The sequence below is a fragment of the Oncorhynchus masou genome, chromosome 24 (assembly GCF_036934945.1).
Source record: "Oncorhynchus masou masou isolate Uvic2021 chromosome 24, UVic_Omas_1.1, whole genome shotgun sequence".
NCBI lineage: Eukaryota > Metazoa > Chordata > Actinopteri > Salmoniformes > Salmonidae > Oncorhynchus > Oncorhynchus masou.
Window position 1 is genome coordinate 27,549,587 of NC_088235.1, and position 24,776 is coordinate 27,574,362.

Here is a 24,776-nt window from a genome sequence, read left to right on the forward strand (position 1 = left end):
CAATTGTCAATAGAAACCACATTTGTTTAAGCAAGTCAGCCATATTAGCTATGTTTTTTTAAAGGCAGTAAATGAGGCTGAATAAACTGTTTCGCTGTCAGACAAGGTACCCCTGATAGCCAGGTGTAGCGGTGGTAAGGATTCACTCCATAGTGCTGAAAAGAAAGCTCTGCTATTGGGACAGCTTTATGTTGGCACCTTTTGTCACCGTTATAGTGCAATTAATGTATTGTTTAGTGTTGTGTTGTGTAGTAGCTTTGCTGGCATGCATCCCCAAAAATCTTTTGGTAGTTTGCCCCACCAAGATTTACATGCTAAAATTGCCACTGGGAAGGAAATATGAAAGCCTATCGGTGCTATTGCTAATTTATGAAGATTCTCTTCCTAAACATGTAAAGCTGGGGTATATGAGATACGTGGTAAGAGCTTATGTGAACAGACAGTTGCAGTCTCGTAAATGTAAAAAGTGGCAAGTGTGTGCAGATGGAATAAATATGTTGTGGAAGAGTCAGTGGATACACTGTGCTGCAATTGTGATGGAAACCACGTTCCCGAGTTCCAGGAGTGCCATGTAAGGGTGAAGGTAGTCGAAGTAGCAAGAATCCGGGCTGTCCCCCTGGTCTCCTATGCATAGGCAGTGTGAATTGTGGAAGCAAGTGCAAACAGTGGTGTAAAGTATTTAAGTAAAAATACTTTAAAATACTGCCTAAGTAGTTTTTTCGGGTGTCTGTCATTTACTATTTATATTTTTGACAACTTTTAGTTTTAGTCCACCACATTCCTAAAGAAAATAATGTACTTTTTACTCCATACATTGTCCCTGACACCCAAAAGTACTTCAAATGCTTAGTAGAACAGGGCAATTGGCCAATTCACACACTTATCGAGAGAACATCCCTACTGCTTCTGATCTGCTCGACTCACTAAATACTAATGTTTCGTTTGTAAATCATGTCTGAGTGTTGGAGTGTGCCCTGGCTATTTGTAAAAAAAAAAAAATCAAGAAGGCATATGAAATTATTTATACTTTTAATACTGAGGTATATTTCAAACCAAATACTTTTAGACAGTTAGACACTTAGTATTTTACTGGGTGATTTTCACTTTTACAGGAGTAATTTTCTATAAAGGTATCTTTACTTTTACTCAATTATGACAATTGGGTACCTTTTCAACCACTGCGTGCAAATGCCTTTAAGTTCCTCAGTTTTCACCCCACATGGAAGGTTATTGCACCTATAACGTATTGTAATGAAACAGCAGGGAGCAGGTCTCGAGACCGAGGTCCGGTGCGCAATCGATTGTGCCGCAAAAACATGCTCGTGCGACAGGGTCGATTTCGGCGGTTATAAACCCAGGGTCGTTACATTTCTCCCTCCTTTGAAAGAGCACGTCCTCGCGCTAGCTTTCGGCTCTGCGTCGTACAGGGACGCGCTCACCGGCCAGGCACACGCACTGTCGTGGATGCAAGGTCCGATCACTTCTGACACCAATGTAATGAAACAGGCAGGGAGCAGGTCACGAGCCCTCGACCTTCTAGCCCGAGGTCCGGCGCGCTATCGACAGTGCAGCAAAATCATTCTCGTGCGGTAGATTCGATTTCCACCCAGGGTCGTTACAGCATGTTTGCGGACTGCCATAATACCATAGAAGAAGAAGAAAAAAACAACCGCCACCACAGTAGAACATATTTGCCACCACCAGTGACTGAAGAACCTAGCCGGTACCCCCAAAAATATTTGAATCCGGAACTTATTGTACAGTACTTGTTGTATTGGGGATCTATTTGACGCCCTTAAGTATTTCCGGAAATAACACATGCAAGGGTAATCTTTACATAACGTTTGTCATTAAAATACTGCACATCTTGGAGGTAAGATAATATATTTTCATTTGTGCTATTTGGACACGATTTGTGTGACTGTCATCTGGACCATGCCACCAAATGGTTTAAACTAAATTGGCGACTAGCAAGCATAGCTAACTTTTCTGTGGTCCATCGCGCGACAGCAATCCGAGTTGTCTCTGCGCTCTTGTGCGTTAAATTGTACATTATTTGCTTTAATATACTTTAGAAACTCATCAATGTAAAGATTTTACTACTCTCGTTGACGCGCAATATCCAACGCGTGCGCATGGACAAGAGCTAAAAAAGCTAGCTAGGCTAACGTCTGGCGAGTTGTTGACATTATAAATACCTGTTTGCTAACGTTAAGTAACAGTGATAAAAAGTTATTGTTCGCTAGCATTATTTTTCTTCAATGCCTCTAATATTTTATGCTGTTCACCGCTCGTTTTACAGTGACAACATACCTGCACTCAAGCATGAATGTGAACCAGGGGACAGTGGGTAGCGACCCGTTGATTCTGGCTACCGCTGGATATGACCACACAGTGCGGTTCTGGCAGGCCCACAGCGGCATCTGCACCTGGACAGTCCAGCACCAAGACTCGGTATCCTTACCTTCACTTGCTTCACACGAATTTATCAAGACTTTCTTGCAGATTAAGCCTTCATTTCGTTTCTAGACCAGCTGTTGTAACAACTTAGAAAGTGCTCAAAGTCTCCAACTCCTGGAGAAATTTTTGTGAACATCCCAGTGAGCACAATACTTTTAAAATATGTATTTTGCTCATAGGGATGATGTTTCACAATGACTATAGCTAGCTACCTTTTAATATGTATGTTGTTGCACAATGATTATAGCTAGCAACCATTAATTATATTCTTAACCAGTACTTTCAGCAAGTGAACTCCCTCGAAGTTACTCCCAACTGAAGTATGATTGCAGCTGCAGGTTTGTTCAGAAAAAAATATGCAAAACCATACATGTAATTATCATAATTAATGTGGGCTTGACTGTGTCTTTTGTTCTGTTCCAAAGGTTACCAATCCGTATGTGTGATCTAAACTCCAATAACCCAACCCCGGCCATAAACTATGACGGCGTCAGTGGGCTGGATCGCTGGATGTACACAGGAGGAGAGGACTGAATGGCTCGCATCTGGGACCTGAGGCACTGGTGATAATACTGTCTGCCTGTGGGGCATGTTATGGCATTCTCACCAAGCTGAACATTGCTCTGGTCCAAGGTCAATGAACCTGCAATGCCAGCGGATCTTTCAGGTCAATGCTCCCATCAACTGTATGTGTCTTCATCCCAACCAGGTAAGTCAGTGGCTGCGGTCCAAACACATAAGACACACCTTATCCCGTCACTCGTTCAACCTGCGATGACTGTGTTTTCAGCCACCGGTGGCTTGTGGGTGCTTTATATGCTCCACATTCAATTATGAGTGCATGTCTACTTATATTAAATATGTGATTATTAATATATGCCTACTGTATGATAGCTAGCAAATTAATTAGCTTACTAACGTTCACCTGGGTGTGTCTTTTGGACTGCAAAAGTGATTTGATATATGCCACCACTAGAGGGAGCACTGTTACTGGACTGTCAGCGTTGTACTGTTAACTGTTGATAAACACCTAGGCTAATCCTAACTTTCTTTAAACTCTGTCTATTGTATCTAATTGATTCTCAATCGGGCTTGTGCATTTTCCAGGCTGACTTGATCGTGGGGGACCAGAGCGGTGTGATCCTTATCTGGGATCTGAAGACCGATCACAATGAGCAGCTTATTCCTGAACCAGAAGTGTCCATCAACTCAGTCCACATCGACTGTGACGCCACCTACATGGCAGCAGTCAATAGCTCGGTCAGTATGCTTAACAAGTGAATTATGTTATGCTGGACTGTACACTTTTAATACATAATCTACATTGAACATAAATATGTATGCAAGGTGTTGGTTCATGAGCTGAAATAAAAAATGTTCCATATGCACAAAAAGCTTATTTCTCTCAAATGTTGTGCCCAATTATGTTTACATCCCTGTTGTGGCATATCAAGAAGCTGATTAAACAGCATAATCATTACACAGGTGCACCTTGTGCTGGGGGGGGGGGGCAATAAAAGGACACTCTAAAATGTGCAGTTTTGTCACACAACCCAATGCTACAAATGTCTCAAGTTGAGGGAGCATGCAATTGGCATTCTGACTGCAGGAATATCCACCAAAGCTGTTGCCAGATAATTGAATATTCATTCCTCTATCATAAGCTGCCTCCAACATCGTTGTAGAGAATTTGGCAGTACATCCAACCAGCCTCACAACCGCAGACCACGTGTAACCACACAAGCCCAGGACCTCCACGTCCGGCTTCTTCACCTGCGGGATCATCTGAGACCAGCCACCCAGACAGCTGATGAAACTGTGGGTTTGCACAAATTGTCCGAAACAATCTTATCTGCATTGTCATCGTCCTTACCAGTGTCTTGACCTGACTGCAGATTGGCATCGTAACCAACTTCAGTGAGAAAATGCTCACCTTCGATGGCCACTGGCATGCTGGAGAAGTGTGCTCTTCATGGATGAATCCCGGTTTCAACAGTATCGGGCAGATGGCAGACAGCATGTATGGCGTTGTGTGGGAAAGCGGTTTGCTGATGTCAACGTTGTGAAAAGAGTTCCCCATGTTGGCATAAACTACGGACAAGAACACAATTGCATTTTATCACAGGCAATTTAAATTCAGAGATACCGTGACAAGATCCTGAGGCCCATATTCATGACATTCATCTGCCTCCATCACCTCATGTTTCATCATGATAATGCACTGCCCCATGTTGCAAGGATCTGTACACAATTCCTGGAAGCTGAAAATGTCCCAGTTCTTCCATGGCCTGCATACTCACCAGACATGTCACCCAATGAGCATGTTTGGGATTCTCTGGATCGACATGTACGACCGCATGTTCCAGTTCCCACCAATATCCAGCAACTTCCCACAGCCATTGAAGAGGAGTGGGACAACATTCCACAGGCCACAATCAATAGCCTGATCAACTCTATGTGAAGGAGATGTGTCACGCTGCACGAGGCAAATGGTCACCAGATACTGACTGGTTTTCTGATCCACGGCCCTACCTTTTATATCTGACCAACAGAAGGCGGTGGCCCGTTCCTGTAGGTTCATGCTCTACAACATCCGCAGAGTACGACCCTGCCTCACACAGGAAGCGGCGCAAGTCCTAATCCAGGCACTTGTCATCTCCCGTCTGGATTACTGCAACTTGCTGTCGGCTGGGCTCCCTGCCTGTGCCATTAAACCCCTACAACTCATCCAGAACGCCGCAGCCCGTCTGGTGTTCAACCTTCCCAAGTTCTCTCACGTCACCCCGCTTCTCCACTGGCTTCCAGTTGAAGCTCGCATCCGCTACAAGACCATGGTGCTTGCCTACGGAGCTGTGAGGGGAACGGCACCGCAGTACCTCCAGGCTCTGATCAGGCCCTACACCCAAACAAGGGCACTGCGTTCATCCACCTCTGGCCTGCTCGCCTCCCTACCACTGAGGAAGTACAGTTCCCGCTCAGCCCAGTCAAAACTGTTTGCTGCTCTGGCCCCCCAATGGTGGAACAAACTCCCTCACGACGCCAGGACAGCGGAGTCAATCACCACCTTCCGGAGACACCTGAAACCCCACCTCTTCAAGGAATACCTAGGATAGGATAAAGTAATCCTTCTCACCCCCCCCCCCTAAAATGATTTAGATGCACTATTGTAAAGTGGCTGTTCCACTGGATGTCAGAAGGTGAATTCACCAATTTGTAAGTCGCTCTGGATAAGAGCGTCTGCTAAATGACTTAAATGTAAATGTATATTCCCAGTCATGTGACATCCATAGATTAGGGCCTAATGAATGTATTTCAATTGGCTGATTTCCTTATATGAACTGTAAGTCAGTAAAATCGTTGAATGTTTCTATATTTGTTCAGTGTAGTAATTTTTATCTCGCTCCACCTCACAGGGAAACTGTTATGTGTGGAACCTGGCAGGAGGGATGGGTGACGAGGTGACACAGCTCATCCCCAAAACCAAGATCCCTGCTAGTAAGCACTACTCCGTCCGCTGCAAATTCAGTCGTGATTCTACGTGAGTACAACATACACACATCTTTTAAGGAATGTGTGCATAATGCAACCTATACTAATCTGTAGTAGTCAGATTTGATTGCACTTCTTGTATAGTAAGTTTTTATTTATTTATGTGACTTAACTGTTTTTTCCAACAGGCTGCTGGCAACCTGCTCAGCAGACCAGCCGTGTAACAGGAGGTTGTCTAACTACTCTCTGACGGAGTTGAGCATGGAGTAACAACCCTGGCGAGACGTCTCGAGGCTGGATGTGGGACTGTGCCTTCTCTGGAGACTCACAGTACGTTGTGACAGGTCAGTGCTAAGTTATATTTTGGTAATACTATGATCATTACTAAATGAGTTGTGTATTGACACGATCTAGCTCTGTTCCTAGAAAGCTACCATCCTGGAGGTTTTCACTCCAACCCTAATCTAGCGCATCTGATTCTAATTATTAGCTAGTTGATAAACTTAATCAGATTCGTTACAACTGGGGTTTGAGCAAAAAACCTACAGGAGGGTAGCTATCCAGGGACAGGTTTGAAGTGAAAACGTGCAGGAGGGTAGCTCTCCAGGCACAGGTTTGAAGTGAAAACGTGCAGGAGGGTAGCTCTCCAGGGTTGAAGTGAAAACATACATGGGGGTAGCTCTCTAGGGACAGGGTTGAAGTGGAAATGTACAGGAGGGTAGCTCTCTAGGGACAGGCTTGAAGTGGAAATGTACAGGAGGGTAGCTCTCTAGGGACAGGCTTGAAGTGGAAATGTACAGGAGGGTAGCTCTCTAGGGACAGGGTTGAAGTGGAAATGTACAGGAGGGTAGCTCTCTAGGGACAGGGTTGAAGTGGAAATGTACAGGAGGGTAGCTCTCTAGGGACAGGGTAGAAGTGGAAATGTACAGGAGGGTAGCTCTCTAGGGACAGGGTTGAAGTGGAAATGTACAGGAGGGTAGCTCTCTAGGGACAGGGTTGAAGTGGAAATGTACAGGAGGGTAGCTCTCTAGGGACAGGGTTGAAGTGGAAATGTACAGGAGGGTAGCTCTCTAGGGACAGGGTTGAAGTGGAAATGTACAGGAGGGTAGCTCTCTAGGGACAGGGTTGACGTGGAAATGTACAGGAGGGTAGCTCTCTAGGGACAGGGTTGAAGTGGAAATGTACAGGAGGGTAGCTCTCTAGGGACAGGGTTGAAGTGGAAATGTACAGGAGGGTAGCTCTCCAGGGACAGGGTTGAAGTGAAAACCCACAGGAGGGTAGCTCTCTAGGGACAGGGTAGAAGTGAAAACCCACAGGAGGGTAGCTCTCTATAGACAGGTTTGGAGAGACCTGATCTAGAGTGAATGATCGTTTTGCGTTTGAAAGTGACTGACTTCCTTCTTAGTGTGGCTAGATTGACTTAACTGACTTTGGGCAGTTCTGACGTAACGATTAATAAATGTGTGATGTATATGTTACAGCCTCTTCTGACAACCCGGCACGGCAGTGGTGTGTGGAGACGGGGGAGATTAAGAGGGAATACAGCGGCCATCAGAAGGCTGTGGTGTGTCTGGGCTGATGAGGAGGAGCTACTCTATAGCGAAGCTCTGTGACTGTAGATAAATATCCACCTGTCTATGTTTGTCTCACAGCTTCTGCTTGCACAAAAGTTGATTATTTACGAGGGGGGGGCTGTTTTTATATTTGTCAAAGGGACTACAATCAGGGAGAGAGTGTCATGGCCTTGTTTGTCTTATAGCTTGGGCAAGAAGTTTCGTGATGGGCCACAGCTTGATGAATGTATTTAAATTCACTAACTTAATCAAAGGTGAAAGGTCTCAAAAGTTAAGTCTTTAAAAAATCTGATGGATATCTGGAAAGAGGGCTGCATCCCCCCAGTGACTGTTCAGGATATAAGAGGGCTGTATCCCACCAGTGACTGTTCAGGATATAAGAGGGCTGCATCCCACCAGTGACTGTTCAGGATATAAGAGGGCTGTATCCCACCAGTGACTGTTCAGGATATAAGAGGGCTGTATCCCACCAGTGACTGTTCAGGATATAAGAGGGCTGTATCCCACCAGTGACTGTTCAGGATATAAGAGGGCTGTATCCCACCAGTGACTGTTCAGGATATAAGAGGGCTGTATCCCACCAGTGACTGTTCAGGATATAAGAGGGCTGTATCCCACCAGTGACTGTTCAGGATATAAGAGGGCTGCCTCCCACCAGTGACTGTTCAGGATATAAGAGGGCTGTATCCCACCAGTGACTGTACAGGATATAAGAGGGCTGTATCCCATGTGTGATTGTACAGGATATGATGAAGTCCAGTAACGAGACTAACTGGTGTGCCACACTCTGTGGTGCTTTTGTCTTGATACTTGTTTTTGTTTTGTGTGAAGTGTTAGCATCTTTCCATTTTCTTTCTTTTTAGTAACCTAAAAAAGAGAATCTGTACACAACTTTGTTTATTGAAGGGATCAAGTCATTTTAAGACATTCCAGCAAACCAGAATGGTTACACACATGATGCCTCACCTGAAGGGAAAGGACTGTAGCGGAGGCATAGGGTACTAAGGTGACGGGCTGCAGTATTGAGGGTGTCGCCGGCTCCTCTTCCCCGGTTGTGTTCAGTGTTTCTTGGAGCCGGCGACACTCCGGTTTCTTAGCAGGGATGACAAGTAGCACTTTGTTTCCATGATCAGAGCTGGTATGTGCTGCCTGAGACTGGATGATGGCAGGTCACTCCGGCAGGTAGTAGAAGCAGACAGACACACAGATGTTACTGGGGAAGCAGATGTCTATGCAGAAGTAGACTAGCCCCTGTTTACCTGGACCTTTCACAGAGCGAGAGAAAGAAGGTCTGTTACTGAACAGGCAGTTTGGGTGAAAAGAGCAACAAAACCCCAAAGTATGCAAGTCATAACTCCTGCCTGCTAATGGAACCGTATCTCCATTGAGTTTTACTGACTTGGTGATTCCGAGTAGCAAATTCATCCTCTGAAACAGTTGGCTATCAGTGCTCTCTGCTATAGAGAGAGTTAGATACTGTATTGGTCATCTACCTGCTGTAGTTAGTTAGCAGTGAGTTCAGCCTAAAGGTTGTTCTTCTTATTTACTGCTGTGACTTTGTAAAGGTCACACACCACTGTTTTTCAGGATTCTGTTTCTCACGCTGTTCTGAAAACATCCGCCAGCACACAGACAGGGAGCTGCTCTATTCTGGAAACATCGGCCACCACACAGATAGGGAGCTGCTATAGTCTGGAAACATCGGCCACCACACAGACAGGGAGCTGCTCTATTCTGGAAACATCTGCCAGCACACAGACAGGGAGCTGCTCTATTCTGGAAACATCTGCCAGCACACAGATAGGGAGCTGCTCTATTCTGGAAACATCTGCCAGCACACAGACAGGGAGCTGCTCTATTCTGGAAACATCTGCCAGCACACAGATAGGGAGCTGCTCTATTCTGGAAACATCCGCCAGCACACAGACAGGGAGCTGCTATATTCTGGAAACATCGGCCACCACACAGACAGGGAGCTGCTCTATTCTGGAAACATCTGCCAGCACACAGACAGGGAGCTGCTCTATTCTGGAAACATCTGCCAGCACACAGATAGGGAGCTGCTCTATTCTGGAAACATCCGCCAGCACACAGACAGGGAGCTGCTATATTCTGGAAACATCGGCCACCACACAGACAGGGAGCTGCTCTATTCTGGAAACATCTGCCAGCACACAGACAGGGAGCTGCTCTATTCTGGAAACATCGGCCACCACACAGACAGGGAGCTGCTCTATTCTGGAAACATCGGCCACCACACAGACAGGGAGCTGCTCTATTCTGGAAACATCTGCCAGCACACAGATAGGGAGCTGCTCTATTCTGGAAACATCCGCCAGCACACAGACAGGGAGCTGCTCTATTCTGGAAACATCTGCCAGCACACAGACGGGGAGCTGCTCTATTCTGGAAACATCGGCCACCACACAGACGGGGAGCTGCTCTATTCTGGAAACATCGGCCACCACACAGACGGGGAGCTGCTCTATTCTGGAAACATCGGCCAGCACACAGACAGGGAGCTGCTCTATTCTGGAAACATCGGCCACCACACAGACGGGGAGCTGCTCTATTCTGGAAACATCTGCCAGCACACAGACAGGGAGCTGCTCTATTCTGGAAACATCCGCCAGCACACAGACAGGGAGGTGCTCTATTCTGGAAACATCGGCCACCACACAGACAGGGAGCTGCTCTATTCTGGAAACATCTGCCAGCACACAGACAGGGAGCTGCTCTATGCTGGAAACATCTGCCAGCACACAGACAGGGAGCTGCTCTATGCTGGAAACATCTGCCAGCACACAGACAGGGAGCTGCTCTATGCTGGAAACATCTGCCAGCACACAGACAGGGAGCTGCTCTATGCTGGAAACATCTGCCAGCACACAGACACTTCTTTAACAAAAGGGCTCAGGTCTTTGCTTTGACTTCTCAGAATTGAATATAACATTTGGCACACTTTAAAATAAAATGCTTCACAGTTTCATCTTTAATGCTTATGTCATTGTAAATGCCAAGGCAAGTGAATGTGTATTTAGCATGTAGCTAATGATGTGAAGAAGGGTAGTCCCACTCCCTGGTCTCACCGTTTTGTCTCCTGGTCCAGTGGATGGAGCTGTTTTGACACAGGGCCTATAGAGGCTCCTCCAGGGTGGACACGTCCACCTGACCGCCCCCCATCACCCCCAGAAACTCTGTCTGTCTCTGGGTCTCATTCCCCAACAACACCAACTGGCTCTCCTGGCAGGAGATGATCACATTTGTAATTGTTGGAGCACATTATTTCAGGATTATTAGGAATGATGAGAATAAGCAACATGTACACCAGAGGAGTTGTGATTGAACTCAGTGGTTTTTCAAAGGACAAATAAAAATGGTGTACATTAACATATAATGACAGAATGGTTCAAAATAGCTGCTGCAGACAAACTCAAGTTGTAATTATAGTGCAGTATCTTTATTAGATCACTTCAGTGGTCTGCCAGATTATTGTCTCAGCTCTGGTCTCTCTCATTTGGCACAAAGACCATTTAGTAATTGCACCATGTACACTATTGATGAGTCCGATAGGGACCACTTAACATGCCGTTATGCCTGAGCAAACCTTCTAACAACCTGTTTCCCTCCACTCTGAAGAGCATTGTGCTGCAGAACGAAGAGATTGACCCCAGAAAGGCCCAGCATTAAGTCTATCCAGTAAATCAGACACTGAATGACCACAATCAGTGGGTGGGTCTGATGCTAAAGTCTAGTTTTATGAGATACTTGATACCATGCGAGTCACAGCTCAAACGACTCCGATAGCATGAGAAAAGCATGAAACACTTAGGATTTTGACATATTTATCTTTTGAGAGAGCTATTCTATGTAAGTAACTAAACTCTATACAACCAATGAATGATTGAGTCCAGCTGCACAGTGGCCCTTCACTATGAGGTAATGACGTGAGTAGCTTCATCATACACAAGCTCTTGTGAATTGATGAATTAGCCTAGGCCTAAATTAGATAACCATTATTCAATTTGATATGAGCAAATAATCATCTCATGAAGTAAAATAACAAATGAATAGGCAGCAAGGACACAGCTGGATGTCATCATGGCCCTGTAGATTCACAGTTCCACAGCAGAAAAGCACCCCATCCATTCTGTAATGACCATTGACCACACATAACCAATAAGCATACCTCATTAAAAGTTGTCCTCTGCCAGATTGGCCCTTCCCTCGCTAACCAACTATAGTTTCTCCTCTTTCTCCTGTACAGCGAAGCCTTAACAAACCAAGTAGTCCCCAAACAGAGTGGCCATTGTGCAGGTCTGAGCCTCACTGCTGTCCCAACCTGTAAGGGGATCCAGGGGAGAGAGGGGGCTAGGAGGATCAGATGCCCTGAGGAATTCAGTCCTGGAGAGGCTCACTACACTATAAGCATGTAAAGCCCCCCTCTGGACTGGGAGAGGAGAGGGATGCCAAAATCAACACCCCTAAATTCAATAGGGTCTGGCTGGGTATGGAGAGGGAGGCAGAAGTGGCACTCAGCTATGAGTCCCTTCCTATGAACCACCCCTACTGACACTTCACACATTAGCAGCAACAGTGTGACTCACCTCAGCTCCAATAAAACAAAGGTTGGTTTGGAGTGTGGCTGACACAGTAAGCTGTTTCTGCATACCCTTTAGTTGTTGCCATGCCAATTTAAGTCCCAAAACAGCAGTTCCTCTGAGACTCATATGATGTGAAATCCAAAGTAGTATGTTTCATACACTGTTATAAATTGAAAGAGTGACCATCTATACCTGTAGCGTTGATTGCTGGAGGAGGGAGTGCACATTTTCAGAATGAGATCTCTCCTCTTATGCAGGAAGCAAATATCCCGGTTCTCAGTCTTGTAACATATCAAACATGAGTCAGTTCAGTGAAGTGTTGAATACCGAGAAACAACCACACCAATAGAAAGGTTGGAGCTTGTCTCAGTTCAATAAACTTTCAACTCAGAGTCTTCCTACATGTTTGACATCAAAGAGCACGGTGGACGTGTGGTTGGCCTGTGAGGTCACCAGGTTGTTGTGCTTGTCCACCACTGCTGATCGGTTGATCAGGGTTCCAGTCTGATCCGGAACTGTGATTCTAACAACCTGTAAGGACTACAGTGGAGGGATAGGTTTACTCAGTGTAAACTCACTATCAACATTGTGATTGTACAAGTGTGAGCGAATATTTTGTCCATCAACTACAGTCATGTGTGCTTCTATGCTTGATTGGGCTACAGCAACTCATAGTTTAAATGCCAGATACAAAGCACTGCGTTCTGACAGGTGAATCAGATATGAGTTGTCTCTCCTACCTCTTCGCCGGATGTCTGAGCCATAGATGCCCGGTGACGCTGAGGGCGATGATGACAAGGAGGAGAGTGGCACCGAGGGTCACCCAGAATGCCTTGTGTGGGAACCGGTAGGACACTGCTGGACCGTTGAGGATGAGACCATTCACAACCACAGCTTGTCCACAAGCCGGCTCTCTTTGTCTTTTTAAAAATTTATTGAACCTTTATTTAATTAGGCAAGTCAGTTTAGAACAAATTCTTATTTACAACGATGGCCTACCGGTAGCAATTGAGCCTGGGGACGAGGTTAGGTTCCTTGTGGGTCAACTTGTGCAAGCAGCAAGCAAAGCTCCATATGCATGTTTCTGTGTACACACTGCAATCATTGAATTTAATTACTTGTTGGCGTGATAATATGATTATGCATCCTTGCTTCCTCTAATACAACGATAGGCTTACACCATCTGTAATGCATTCATCCCAAGGGACAGACACCAGCCTGGGAAAAAAGTGTCAAGAGAAGCTTTATTGCCAGTTAGAAATTCCCCAAAACACATACACTACAACAATATATTTAGAAATAATAATAATACATTCAGTAGTGTAGTAGACCTATATCAGCCCCTGTCAAACTCAATTGTCTTTTTTCTGCACACGACGAAGAAGGAAAAATACACTATATATACACAAAACTATGTGGACACCCCTTCAAAATAGTGGATTGGGTATTTCAGCCACACCCGTTGCTGTTAGGTGTATAAAATCAAGCACACAGCCATGCAATATCCATAGACAAACATTGACAGTAGAAGGGCCTTACTGAAGAGCTCAGTGACTTTCAACATGGCACCGTCATAGGATGCCACCTTTTCAACAAGTCAGTTCGTCACATTTCTGCCCTGCTAGAGCTGCCCGTCAACTGCAAGTAGTAGGCCACACAAACTCACAGAACGAGACCGCCAAGTGCTGAAGCGAGTATCGCATAAAAATAGTCTGTCCTCAGTTGCAACACTCACTTCCGAGTTCCAAAATGCCTCTGAAAGCTACGTCAGCACAATAACTGTTTGTCGGGAGCTTCATGAAATGGGTTTCCATGGCCGAGCAGCTGCACACAAGCCTAAGATCACCATGCACAATGCCAAGTGTTGGTTGGAGTGGTGTAACGCTCACCGCCATTGGACTCTGGAGCAGTGGAAACGCATTCTCTGGAGTGATGAATCACGTTTCACCATCTGGCAGTCCGACGGATGAATCTGGGTTTGGCGGATGCCAGGGAAACGTTACTTGCCCCAATGCATAGTGCCAACTGTAAAGTTTGGTGAAGGAATAATGTTTTTCATGGTTTGAGCTAGGCCCATTATTTCCAGTGAATGGAAATCTTAACGCTACAGCATACAATGACATTCTAGACAATTCTTTACTTCCATCTTTGTGACAACAGTTTGGAGAAGGCCCGTTCCTGTTACCGCATGATAATGCCCCTGTGTACAAATTGAGGTCCATACAGAAATGGTTTGTTGAGATTGGTGTGGCAGAACTTGACTGGCCTGCACAGAGCCCTGACCTCAACCCCATTGAACACATTTGGAATGAGCTGGAATGCCGACTGCGAGCCAGACCTAATCGCCCAACATTAGTGACGTCACTAATGCTCTCGTGGCTGAATGGAAGCCCGGCAGTCCCGGCAGCAATGTTTCAACATCTAGTGGAAAGCCTTCCCAGAAGAGTGGAGGCTGTTATAGCAGCAAAGGGGGGACCAACTCCATATTCATTCCTATGATTTTGGAATGAGATGTTTGACGAGCATGTGTCCACATACACCTCATGACCAAAAGTACCCCAGGTTTCTAAGCACCCCGTTACTATAGAACCACCTTTTGGACTGGTCAGAGGCTGGGGGCTACAGAAGTGGTCAGGTGAAGGGTGGCAGTGCTGGCAGACATTCCTTCGTCCCTTGTACCACTCGTTGGAGGTCTGGTTGACCAGAGCTAGGAAGGTGTAGAACATGGCATAGCCCGCCAAGAGCTTGAACACGACAACCAGGAAACCCAGCAAGAAGACGATCCTAAGGAAAATCAGGAACAGGTGCTGGGGAGAGACAGAGGAAATATAGTGCATTCGGAAAGTATTCAGACCCCTTGACTTTTTACACAATTTGTTACGTTACAGCCTTATTCTAAAACTGATTAAATAATTTTTTTCCATCATCAATCTACACACAATACCCCATAATGACAAAGCAAAAACAGGTTTAGACATTTTTGCAAATGTATAATTTTTTGTATTTTTTATATCACATTAGGAAAGTATTCAGACCCTTTACTCAGTACTTTGTTGAAGCACCATTGGCAGCGATTACAGCCTGGAGTCTTCTTCGGTATGACGCTACAAGCTTAGCACACCTGTATTTGGGGAGTTTCTCCCATTCTTCTCTGCAGATCCTCAAGCTCTGTCAGGTTGGATGAGGAGATTTGCTGCACAGCTATTTCCAGGTCTCTTCTGAGACGTTAGATTGGGTTCAAGTCCGAGTTCTGGCTGGGCCACTCAAGGACAGTTAGAGACTTGTTCCGAAACCACTCCTGCATTGTCTTGGCTGTGTGCTTAGGGTCGTTGTCCTGTTGAAAGGTGAACCTTCACCCCAGTCTGAGGTCCTGAGCGCTCTGGAGCAGGTTTTCATAAAGGATCTCTGTACTTTGCTGTTCATCTTTCCCTATATCCTGACTAGTCTCCCAGTCGCTGCCGCTGAAAAACATCCCTTGCTGCCACCACCATACTTCACCGTAGGGATGGTGCCAGGTTTCCTTCAGACACTTGACGCTTGGGTTCAGGCCAAATAATCTTGTTTCTCATGGTCTGAGAGTCCTTTAGATGTCTTTTGGCAAACTCCAAGTGGCTTCCGTCTGGCCACTTTTCCATAAAGGCCTGTTTGAGATGCAGAGATGGTTGTTCTTCTGGAACGTTCTCCCATCTCCACAGAGGAACTCTGTCAGAGTGACAGAGTGGAGCTCTGGCAGAGTGACCATCGGAGTCTTGGGTCACCCCCCTGACCAAGGCCCTTCTCCCCCGATTGCTCAGTTTGGCCCGGTGGCCAGCTCTATGAAGAGTCTTGATGGTTCAAAACTTCATTAAGAATGATGGAAGCCACTGTGTTCTTGGGGACCTTCTATGCTACAGACATGTTTTGGTACCCTTCCCCAGATCTGTGCCTTCGACACAATCCTGTCTCTGAGCACTACAGACAATTCCTTCAACCTCATGGCTAGGTTTTTGGTCTTACTTACACTGTCAACTGAGAGACCTTATATAGACAGGTGTATGCTTTTACAAATCAAAACCAAACAATTACATTTACCACAGGAGGTCTCCAATCAAGTTGTAGAAACATCAATGGAAACAGGATGCACCAGAGCTCAATTTCAAGTCTCATAGCAAAGGGTCTGTATACTTATGTAAATAAGGTATTTCAGTTTTTTATTTTTAATACATTTGCAAACATTTCTAAAAACCTTTTTTCACTTCGTCTTTAAGGGGTATTGTGTGTAGATCGATGAGGTGGGAAAAGTATTTAATCCATTTTAGAATAAGGCTGTAACCTAACAAAATGTGGAAAAAGTCAAGGGGTCTGAATACTTCCCGAATGCACTGTATATATGTGGGAAGTGCATTTAACTTAGGATATAAAACTAAATAAAAAGAATCAGTATTCTATCTGTAAGCCGTACCAAAGTGTGTGGGGGTTTCTGTGGCACGTTAATGGAACTAGAAAGGATTTCATTCAATTTTAAAATCAGACTTGCTGTGGAAAAACTGAGAGCAGGAAAGCATGGAAACATCAGGCACCAACATCCTTGTGTGCATGCGTATCTGTATATCCAGTCTGTATATCCAGTCTTTTACTGCCGTTACTGCCCATCATCATCTACATAACGGCCTCGTAGGATGCCTGACCACACTACAGCGTGCAGTAACATGTTCCCCGTCAGTAGTACCATGTCTGCTGTCATGATACACACTCAGCAGGTAGAGAAGTATTCTGAGTTCTGATGCAGTTGTTGACCCAGAGACAGTGGTGGTCACACACCTGTTGCAGACTCTTGGACAACACAAAGGGAAAACATTGGATATTCAATACAGTTTGAAGAGAATAATAGTGGCAGTTATACATTATCTTGTAACAATCTTAATATGTTTTATGCTGTTCTGAGAAGTGTAGTTTAGACTGTACTATGCCTATAGTAGACATTCAGAGGTACAGTATTCAGCCTTAGATCTGTGACTAAAAGCTGAAGGACCAACCTGTACTACTTACTACAGTGTTTTGAGAAAATTTGACCAGCTGACAGGGTGGAACATCCTCTTGTCACATGGGTATGCCTGGAGCTGGCCTGCATGTCGCTTCTTTGTTACTGTAGCTACAGAGAAAGAGAGTTCTTCATTTAATTCATGGTGGGATTGTATTGCACATTACAATGTGCACATCAACACGACCACCACATAGATAGCAAATAGTGTGAGGAAATATATTTGTTAACCTGTCTGAGTTGGAAAGATGTCAGGAACATCATGTAGGAAACTTAGCGTAGCTACCTGGCTGTCAAGCACTGACTGACTACAAATACAGTAACTAGCTAGCTATGCTAACTTATAATTTAGTCTCCTTACATTACGAGATAATAGCTGAGCATAACAATAATCATTACAATAAACCTAGGCTAATGTAATTGTAAAGGGTGCAGGTTAGCAACATCAGGGTGATTCCTTCCACATTTCACTAACATAGTTAGCTAGTCTAGCTGAGAGTAAGTTAGCTACTTATTGTAACATGACTTAATTGAGCCATGTTGTTACTTACCCTATTTGTGGGATGTACAATTCATAATTTAAATGTGTGCCTTAACTAGTGTTGCAGTAAACTCCACTCACTTTTGTTGACCATTCTCATGCACGGTGTGGGAGGCTTCACTTCTGTTGACCATTCTCATGCACGGTGTGGGTGGCTTCACTTCTGTTGACCATTCTCATGCACGGTGTGGATGGCTTCACTTCTGTTGACCATTCTCATGCACGGTGTGGATGGCTTCACTTCTGTTGACCATTCTCATGCACGGTGTGGGTGGCTTCACTTCTGTTGACCATTCTCATGCACGGTGTGGATGGCTTCACTTCTGTTGACCATTCTCATGCACGGTGTGGATGGCTTCACTTCTGTTGACCATTCTCATGCACGGTGTGGGTGGCTTCACTTCTGTTGACCAGTCTCATGCACGTTGTGGGTGGCTTCACTTCTGTTGACCAGTCTCATGCACGGTGTGGGTGACTTCACTTCTGTTGACCAGTCTCATGCACGTTGTGGGTGGCTTCACTTCTGTTGACCAGTCTCATGCACGTTGTGGGTGACTTCACTTCTGTTGACCATTCTCATGCACGGTGTGGGTGACTTCACTTCTGTTGACCAGTCTCATGCACGTTGTGGGTGGCTTCACTTCTGTTGACCATTCTCATGCACGGTGTGGATGGCTTCACTTCTGTTGACCATTCTCATGCACGGTGTGGGTGGCTTCACTTCTGTTGACCATTCTCATGCACGGTGTGGATGGCTTCACTTCTGTTGACCATTCTCATGCACGGTGTGGATGGCTTCACTTCTGTTGACCATTCTCATGCACGGTGTGGATGGCTTCACTTCTGTTGACCATTCTCATGCACGGTGTGGGTGGCTTCACTTCTGTTGACCAGTCTCATGCACGGTGTGGGTGGCTTCACTTCTGTTGACCAGTCTCATGCACGTTGTGGGTGGCTTCACTTCTGTTGACCAGTCTCATGCACGGTGTGAGTGACTTCACTTCTGTTGACCAGTCTCATGCACGTTGTGGGTGGCTTCACTTCTGTTGACCAGTCTCATGCACGTTGTGGGTGACTTCACTTCTGTTGACCATTCTCATGCACGTTGTGGGTGACTTCACTTCTGTTGACCATTCTCATGCACGGTGTGGGTGGCTTCACTTCTGTTGACCATTTTCATGCACGGTGTGGGTGGCTTCACTTCTGTTGACCATTCTCATGCACGGTGTGGGTGGCTTCACTTCTGTTGACCAGTCTCATGCACGTTGTGGGTGACTTCACTTCTGTTGACCATTCTCATGCACGGTGTGGGTGGCTTCACTTCTGTTGACCATTCTCATGCACGGTGTGGGTGACTTCACTTCTGTTGACCATTCTCATGCACGGTGTGGGTGGCTTCACTTCTGTTGACCATTCTCATGCACGGTGTGGGTGGCTTCACTTCTGTTGACCATTCTCATGCACGGTGTGGGTGGCTTCACTTCTGTTGCATGTTCATTTTCTTATTTTTGTTGTTTTTGTTCTTCTTTTTGTTGTTCTTCTTGTTCTTGTTCATTGCTTTGCTTCTTCTTCCTCTGTGGATGTGAGCATGTTCTTGTTCTTTTTGTTCTTGTTCTTTTTTGTTGTTGTTCTTCTTCTGTGTGTTTTATGGCAGACTACAACCTAAAAAGGTGTATTGCTGCCACCAACTGGACTGGGTTGAAACAAACAAGGTAAAAATAAAACCCATAGGTGATAGGGAAAACAAACTTAATCCACCCAAAATAAAACAATTAAAAAAAAAACATATTGACAAATCTGTAGCCTGTTGCTAAGTGTTTTTTGTTTGTTTTTGTGACACTGATGTTGCTGGTGTGAAGTCAAAAAACTATAGCATCACTTCACTGCTCCTTTGGCGACATCATGATGGACTGTTACCGGACAAATTGTAAACATGGATAAATGGATATATTATAAGTCATTAATTATTGATGTTTTATCTCATGCATGACAAGGTTTGTTGTTAATCATTCACAGTCAAGCTAATTAAATTCATTCAGATATACTAAATTGCTATAGATTTGACTGACTTAACATGAACTTTTTGCAAAGATTGAAAATGAATGGATAAGTAGAAATGTTCACAGTTTTACCACATTTCAATATTGTGTACCTGCTCCTCAGTTGCACACAACACAAAGGCATCATGACACAGGCTGTTGGATCTGGTTCCTGAGTTTTGCCTGCGTTTTCAAACAAGCCCCGCTCTCAAGTTACACATACAGTTAGTGAGAGGAGTGTTACTTCGAGGCACTTGCTCTGTAGGCTATGCATTTCTTCATCGTCTCAGGGTGTTGAAAGGTAAGACTGCATCTTATTTATAAAATCAGAATGGGAGCTCAAATGAATGTGTTTTGAAACCGTTCTGGGCAGTTACAATAAGTATCTTCATTCAATAGGATTGCATTGAAGTTTTTCCAGCATCAGCAGACTGAATATTCATGAATTTGTTGGTTGTAGATGTAAACACCACAGTTTGTTTACTGTTGGGAACCTCCACATTATATTCACTTTCACACTGAGTCACATGCTTCAATTCAGGCGGTAGTTACATGATGATGGGTCCTATCAGCTTTAGCAGTTCTAGTCATTTGTTTCAGTATCTAAATGACTTGATTATTTTTGGCTCTGGGAATGAATATTGCTTTCATTTTGTTCTAGTCTGTCTCTGCTTTAAACAGGTTGATGTCTTGCCAAAACAGTCAGGTACCCACCGACCAGGCTCAGTCATCTTACCTCAGGCTCAATGACCTGTATAATGTTACTTAGTCTCTCTTGCTCTCCCATATTCCCATATATAAGTCAAGTGGCCATCTTAGGTTGGGCAAGGTGTAAGCTGAGAGTTTGATTGGAGGGAACAGTGTTTGTTTGGAGATACACGCATGGCTGTTGAATAATTCACCTGGCCCAGTATGTATTACTAGGACTAAGCTGTTACTTTTACTCAACTATGAGGTACTTTTTTCACCTTTGCTGTTTTCTGTGTTGGAAAATAAGTACTTTACATTGCTGTTTTAGCTGTCTTAGCTGTCATAGCAGTCTTAGCTGTCATAGCAGTCTTAGCTGTCATAGCAGTCTTAGCAGTCTTAGCTGTCATAGCAGTCTTAGCTGTCATAGCAGTCTTAGCTGTCATAGCAGTCTTAGCTGTCTTAGCAGTCTTTTAGCTGTCATAGCAGTCTTAGCAGTATTTAGGCCATTATAAACCATATGTTATTACTGTTACTATATCCATTTGATATGACTATGTTATTACAATATTATTACTGAATTCCTTTAGAAGAAAAATGCTAAACTACTGTCACAGTAGTCCTGTTCTATGCTCCATAAATTCAATCATCTCCGATAAACGTCTCTCTCTACAATAAATCCTTCTCATTAACCACCTGCTTTTATTAGTAGGTTTATTTTTATGTCCTCCTGTGATCTGTAATTCCATTATCCATATTGTGTGTGTGATTAACCTGTGATTAACATTTTTCTGCACGTACACTGACAAATATACCACAACTCACTGGCAGTTCTCAATTACCATTGACTGATGGCCATGTGACTAGTAACTAGCCTGCTGATTGCTTCTGTATTGCCCAATACTATCTTACTGTAAATTGCCTCAGGGGCAAGTTGCTGCAGTACTGTTTTAAAGTTACCCAGATCAGGGGCATTCATACGCACCACTGTGAGTCTGTGTGGATATCTCCACATCCCTAACCCTAATAAAGGGGGGCATATGTCCCTGTCCTCATAGGGGGTGGAGTGGGATTTAAAAATTCAGCCCATAATCCCACTAATCCAGAGCAACGTCTTAAATTGCCACTGCTCCTTCTCAATGGGGTTGAGCATTGAGGAACACACACACACACACACACAAACAAACACAGACTACCACACGCATAAGAGTGCCCAGGCACACGCTCCAATTAGTGTTCATCAACCCCTTTCTGTATGACACACACAGTGATTCTGGGCCAGTTTCCGTCCCTTGGAGGACATCACCTAGCAGTGAGAGAGAGCAGGAAAAAGACAGAGGAGTATTTATAGAAGAAAATGGGGGCCCTTTTTGGAGAGAGGTTTTATTAAGGAGCGGAGTAGAGCGAGGGCGTCCCAGTTTTATCATTAACACTGCAAACGGCCTGCAGGACTGCAAGGACACACTCTGGGAGGAGATTCTGGAGTAACTCTGTGACAAGTCTTCATGTACTGTCACCCTTTTCTTGTGTTGCGGTGGCAGTGTGGATGACTCTGTAGAGGACTCTGTGGATGACTCTGTGGAGGACTCTAAGATGGGGTATTTTGAATTGACAGCCCCTCTAGTTTGAATGGGGGCTGTTGGTATGGTCCAAGAGGCTTTTTAACTGTACAGCCAGGTTGGATACTAGCTCACAGATAGGCCGCCTGCAGTTTGATACAAGATGAAGAAATTTCTGCAGAACAAGAAAGGCAAATACTCTTTCAGGAACCAGAACAAGCCTGCTGTTCCTCGCTATCCATCTAAAGATGACTGTAAGTCTGTCTGTTTGAATGTCATTCACTTATTGAAACACATTACTGTTTCAAGGCTTTGGAGGTTGAACAGCAGAAGCTGGCTCTGTTTTAAGGTTCATGTTAAATTTTCAGACAGAATAGATATATATATAGTTCTATATTTGGCATGTGTGACCTGTCGTATCAGGGACGTTTTTGGAAGCAAACTCGTGGAGGTTAATACATGCTGATCCTGTTTTAATGCTCTATAAATGTAATAGTTTATAGAATGTTATGAAGGTTCACAAATTAAGAGTTAGGGATTGGAGTGTATTACCACAAAAAGCAGGATAACCTGCACTCCTAGATTTAAATGTGTTTTCTGTGTTTGGTGATGGCAGAAATGTTATGCTTCAGTCACTCCCATGCAGGCAATACAGTGCCCTCCATCAGAGCCCTCCGTCAGATAGAGAGTCAGTGAATTTTAATGTACAGTAAAATGGATTCACTTTGGAAGAGAGCACTTCATGCTCCTCAAGGTCAAATACTCTGAGATGCCTTTGGAGTTGTGAACAAGGTCAGTGACCCCAAGGGTTCGACAGGGGTTCAACCCCCCACTGAGAGCACCATTCTGCTTCTCATTCGCATCACAATCCAGAACATCTTTCTCATCAGACTCCCTGTGGGTTTCTTCATCTTCCTCTCCTCTTCGTCATTCTTCTTCTTCTCTCATGTAGTCATTGCGATGCCGACATCCAATCAGGGCTGGCCAGAGGAGTTTGGCTTCCAGCTGGGAGGAAGTGGTCCTAGCTACATCCTGTCTGTGGAGGAGGGGAGCAGTGCCGACCTGGCGGGGCTGCAGCCAGGTGACCAGGTCAGAGAGATTCTAGGTCCTAAACTAAACCAAAATTATTTTTATCCTTTGTTTAACCATTATTTAACAAGGCAAGTGAATTGACAAATATGCAGTTTATAGTATTATGTTAAGACTTCAATAATATTATGATGATAGTGTAATAGTATGATCAGGGATTTATACTGGAATAGCTGTTTCTGGGTGTCTTCATTAAACGCTCTTTCTCTGACCAGGTGCTGGAGATCGAGGGCCAGAATGTGTCCACTCTGGGAGTCCAGGCTGTCATCTCCATCGCTCAGACCCAGAGGAACATCCCTCCCAGCATCGGAGTGGTGTCTCGCATCCAGCAGGTCTGAACTCACTCTGACTGGGACTCACCTGGCACCATCATACTGTAGTAGCACAATGTTTGATACTTCTAATTGATTTTATGTCAATGTTTCGGTATTACTGCTTGTGCCAACTGAAAATCTGACTCGTTATATTTCTGAAACCTCATGTAACCCCAAAAACTGTAGTGGCAATGCTGAATTTGCCTTGCTAATTTCATTTGAAAGGCCATACTTTTCAAGTCATTAGTCAAAATTATTTCTCTCTATCTTGACATAATACAAAGAAAGTGAAATAAGAATTCAATCTCTGCCTCTCAGATGGACATCACCCCAGGTCCTGATGGTCGTTTCGGCTTCACCATCGTGGGAGACTGCCCCCTCCTGGTGGAGGACTGTTCGCCCTGCTCTCCGGCGGGACGGGGTGGCCTGGGGGCCGGTGACTACATCATGGAGGTCAACGGGATCCCGGTGAGGCAGCACGAGATGGCGGCGGCGCTGATCAAGGCGTCCCAGGGGCGTACGCTGAGGCTGGGGGTGCTGTGTCTGGGGCCCAGACAGAAAGTACGCAGCAGTGGGAGTATGGATGGGATACAGCCTGGAGGAGACGGGATGAGGAAGGACCGCAAACACAAGGCCCTGGAGTTCAACAGGAAGGTGAGACTTTCTTTTAAACTAACTGTTGTATGAGTTATACACGGGAACATGGATGTTATTGATTATACACGGAACATGGATGTTATTGATTATACACGGGAACATGGATGTTATTGATTATACACGGGAACATGGATGTTATTGATTATACACGGAACATGGATGTTATTGATTATACACGGGAACATGGATGTTATTGATTATACACGGGAACATGGATGTTATTGATTATACACGGGAACATGGATGTTATTGATTATACAGGGGAACATGGATGTTATTGATTATACACGGGAACATGGATGTTATTGATTATACACGGGAACATGGATGTTATTGATTATACACGGGAGCATGGATGTTATTGATTATACACGGGAACATGGATGTTATTGATTATACACGGGAACATGGATGTTATTGATTATACAGGGGAACATGGATGTCCAGAGGAAACAACAAGCCTACTGAGCTTACTTCCTCAGTCAGATAATTGGAAGCTTCTTTGTAAATGTATACAATGCTTCTTTAGGGAGGCTGTGTAACTATGCGCCCTTCAATAACAATTGTTATTGATATCTTTCAGATTGACCAGATTTTGGGGGAGGAGCCAGAGGTGAAGGAGAGGCTGTTTGCGGTGCTGAAGCAGTATGCTGCGGAGAAGAAGGTTGATTGGCTGGCCTCTGTCCTCCCAGACATCCTCACCACTGACGAGCAGCAGACGCTCATCGGCAACATCAGGTACC

General features: G+C 44.8%; 1 protein-coding gene, 1 long non-coding RNA gene and 2 pseudogenes across 2 annotated transcripts in view; 2 read left to right on the forward strand and 2 right to left on the reverse strand.

Moving 5' to 3' along the window:
* Positions 1-1,432: 1,432 nt before the first annotated feature.
* LOC135511974 (target of rapamycin complex subunit lst8-like) lies at positions 1,433-9,240 on the forward strand (annotated as a pseudogene).
* Positions 8,694-13,941, reverse strand: LOC135511363 (BRICHOS domain-containing protein 5-like; annotated as a pseudogene).
* A 200-nt stretch (positions 13,942-14,141) lies between these two features.
* On the reverse strand, positions 14,142-17,891 carry LOC135511976 (uncharacterized). The gene is made up of 3 exons (XR_010451350.1): positions 17,810-17,891; positions 17,156-17,258; positions 14,142-14,934 (listed from the first exon to the last, which is right to left on the reverse strand). It is a non-coding gene; the product is annotated as an uncharacterized LOC135511976 (long non-coding RNA).
* Positions 17,892-18,952: 1,061 nt separating this feature from the next.
* Positions 18,953-24,776, forward strand: part of LOC135511975 (delphilin-like) — a 70,127-nt gene continuing 64,303 nt past the window's right edge. The window contains 5 exon segments of the mRNA XM_064933521.1: positions 18,953-22,227; positions 22,926-23,062; positions 23,278-23,394; positions 23,695-24,030; positions 24,617-24,771. Coding sequence (XP_064789593.1) covers positions 22,137-22,227; positions 22,926-23,062; positions 23,278-23,394; positions 23,695-24,030; positions 24,617-24,771 — 836 coding nt within the window. The 5' untranslated portion in view covers positions 18,953-22,136.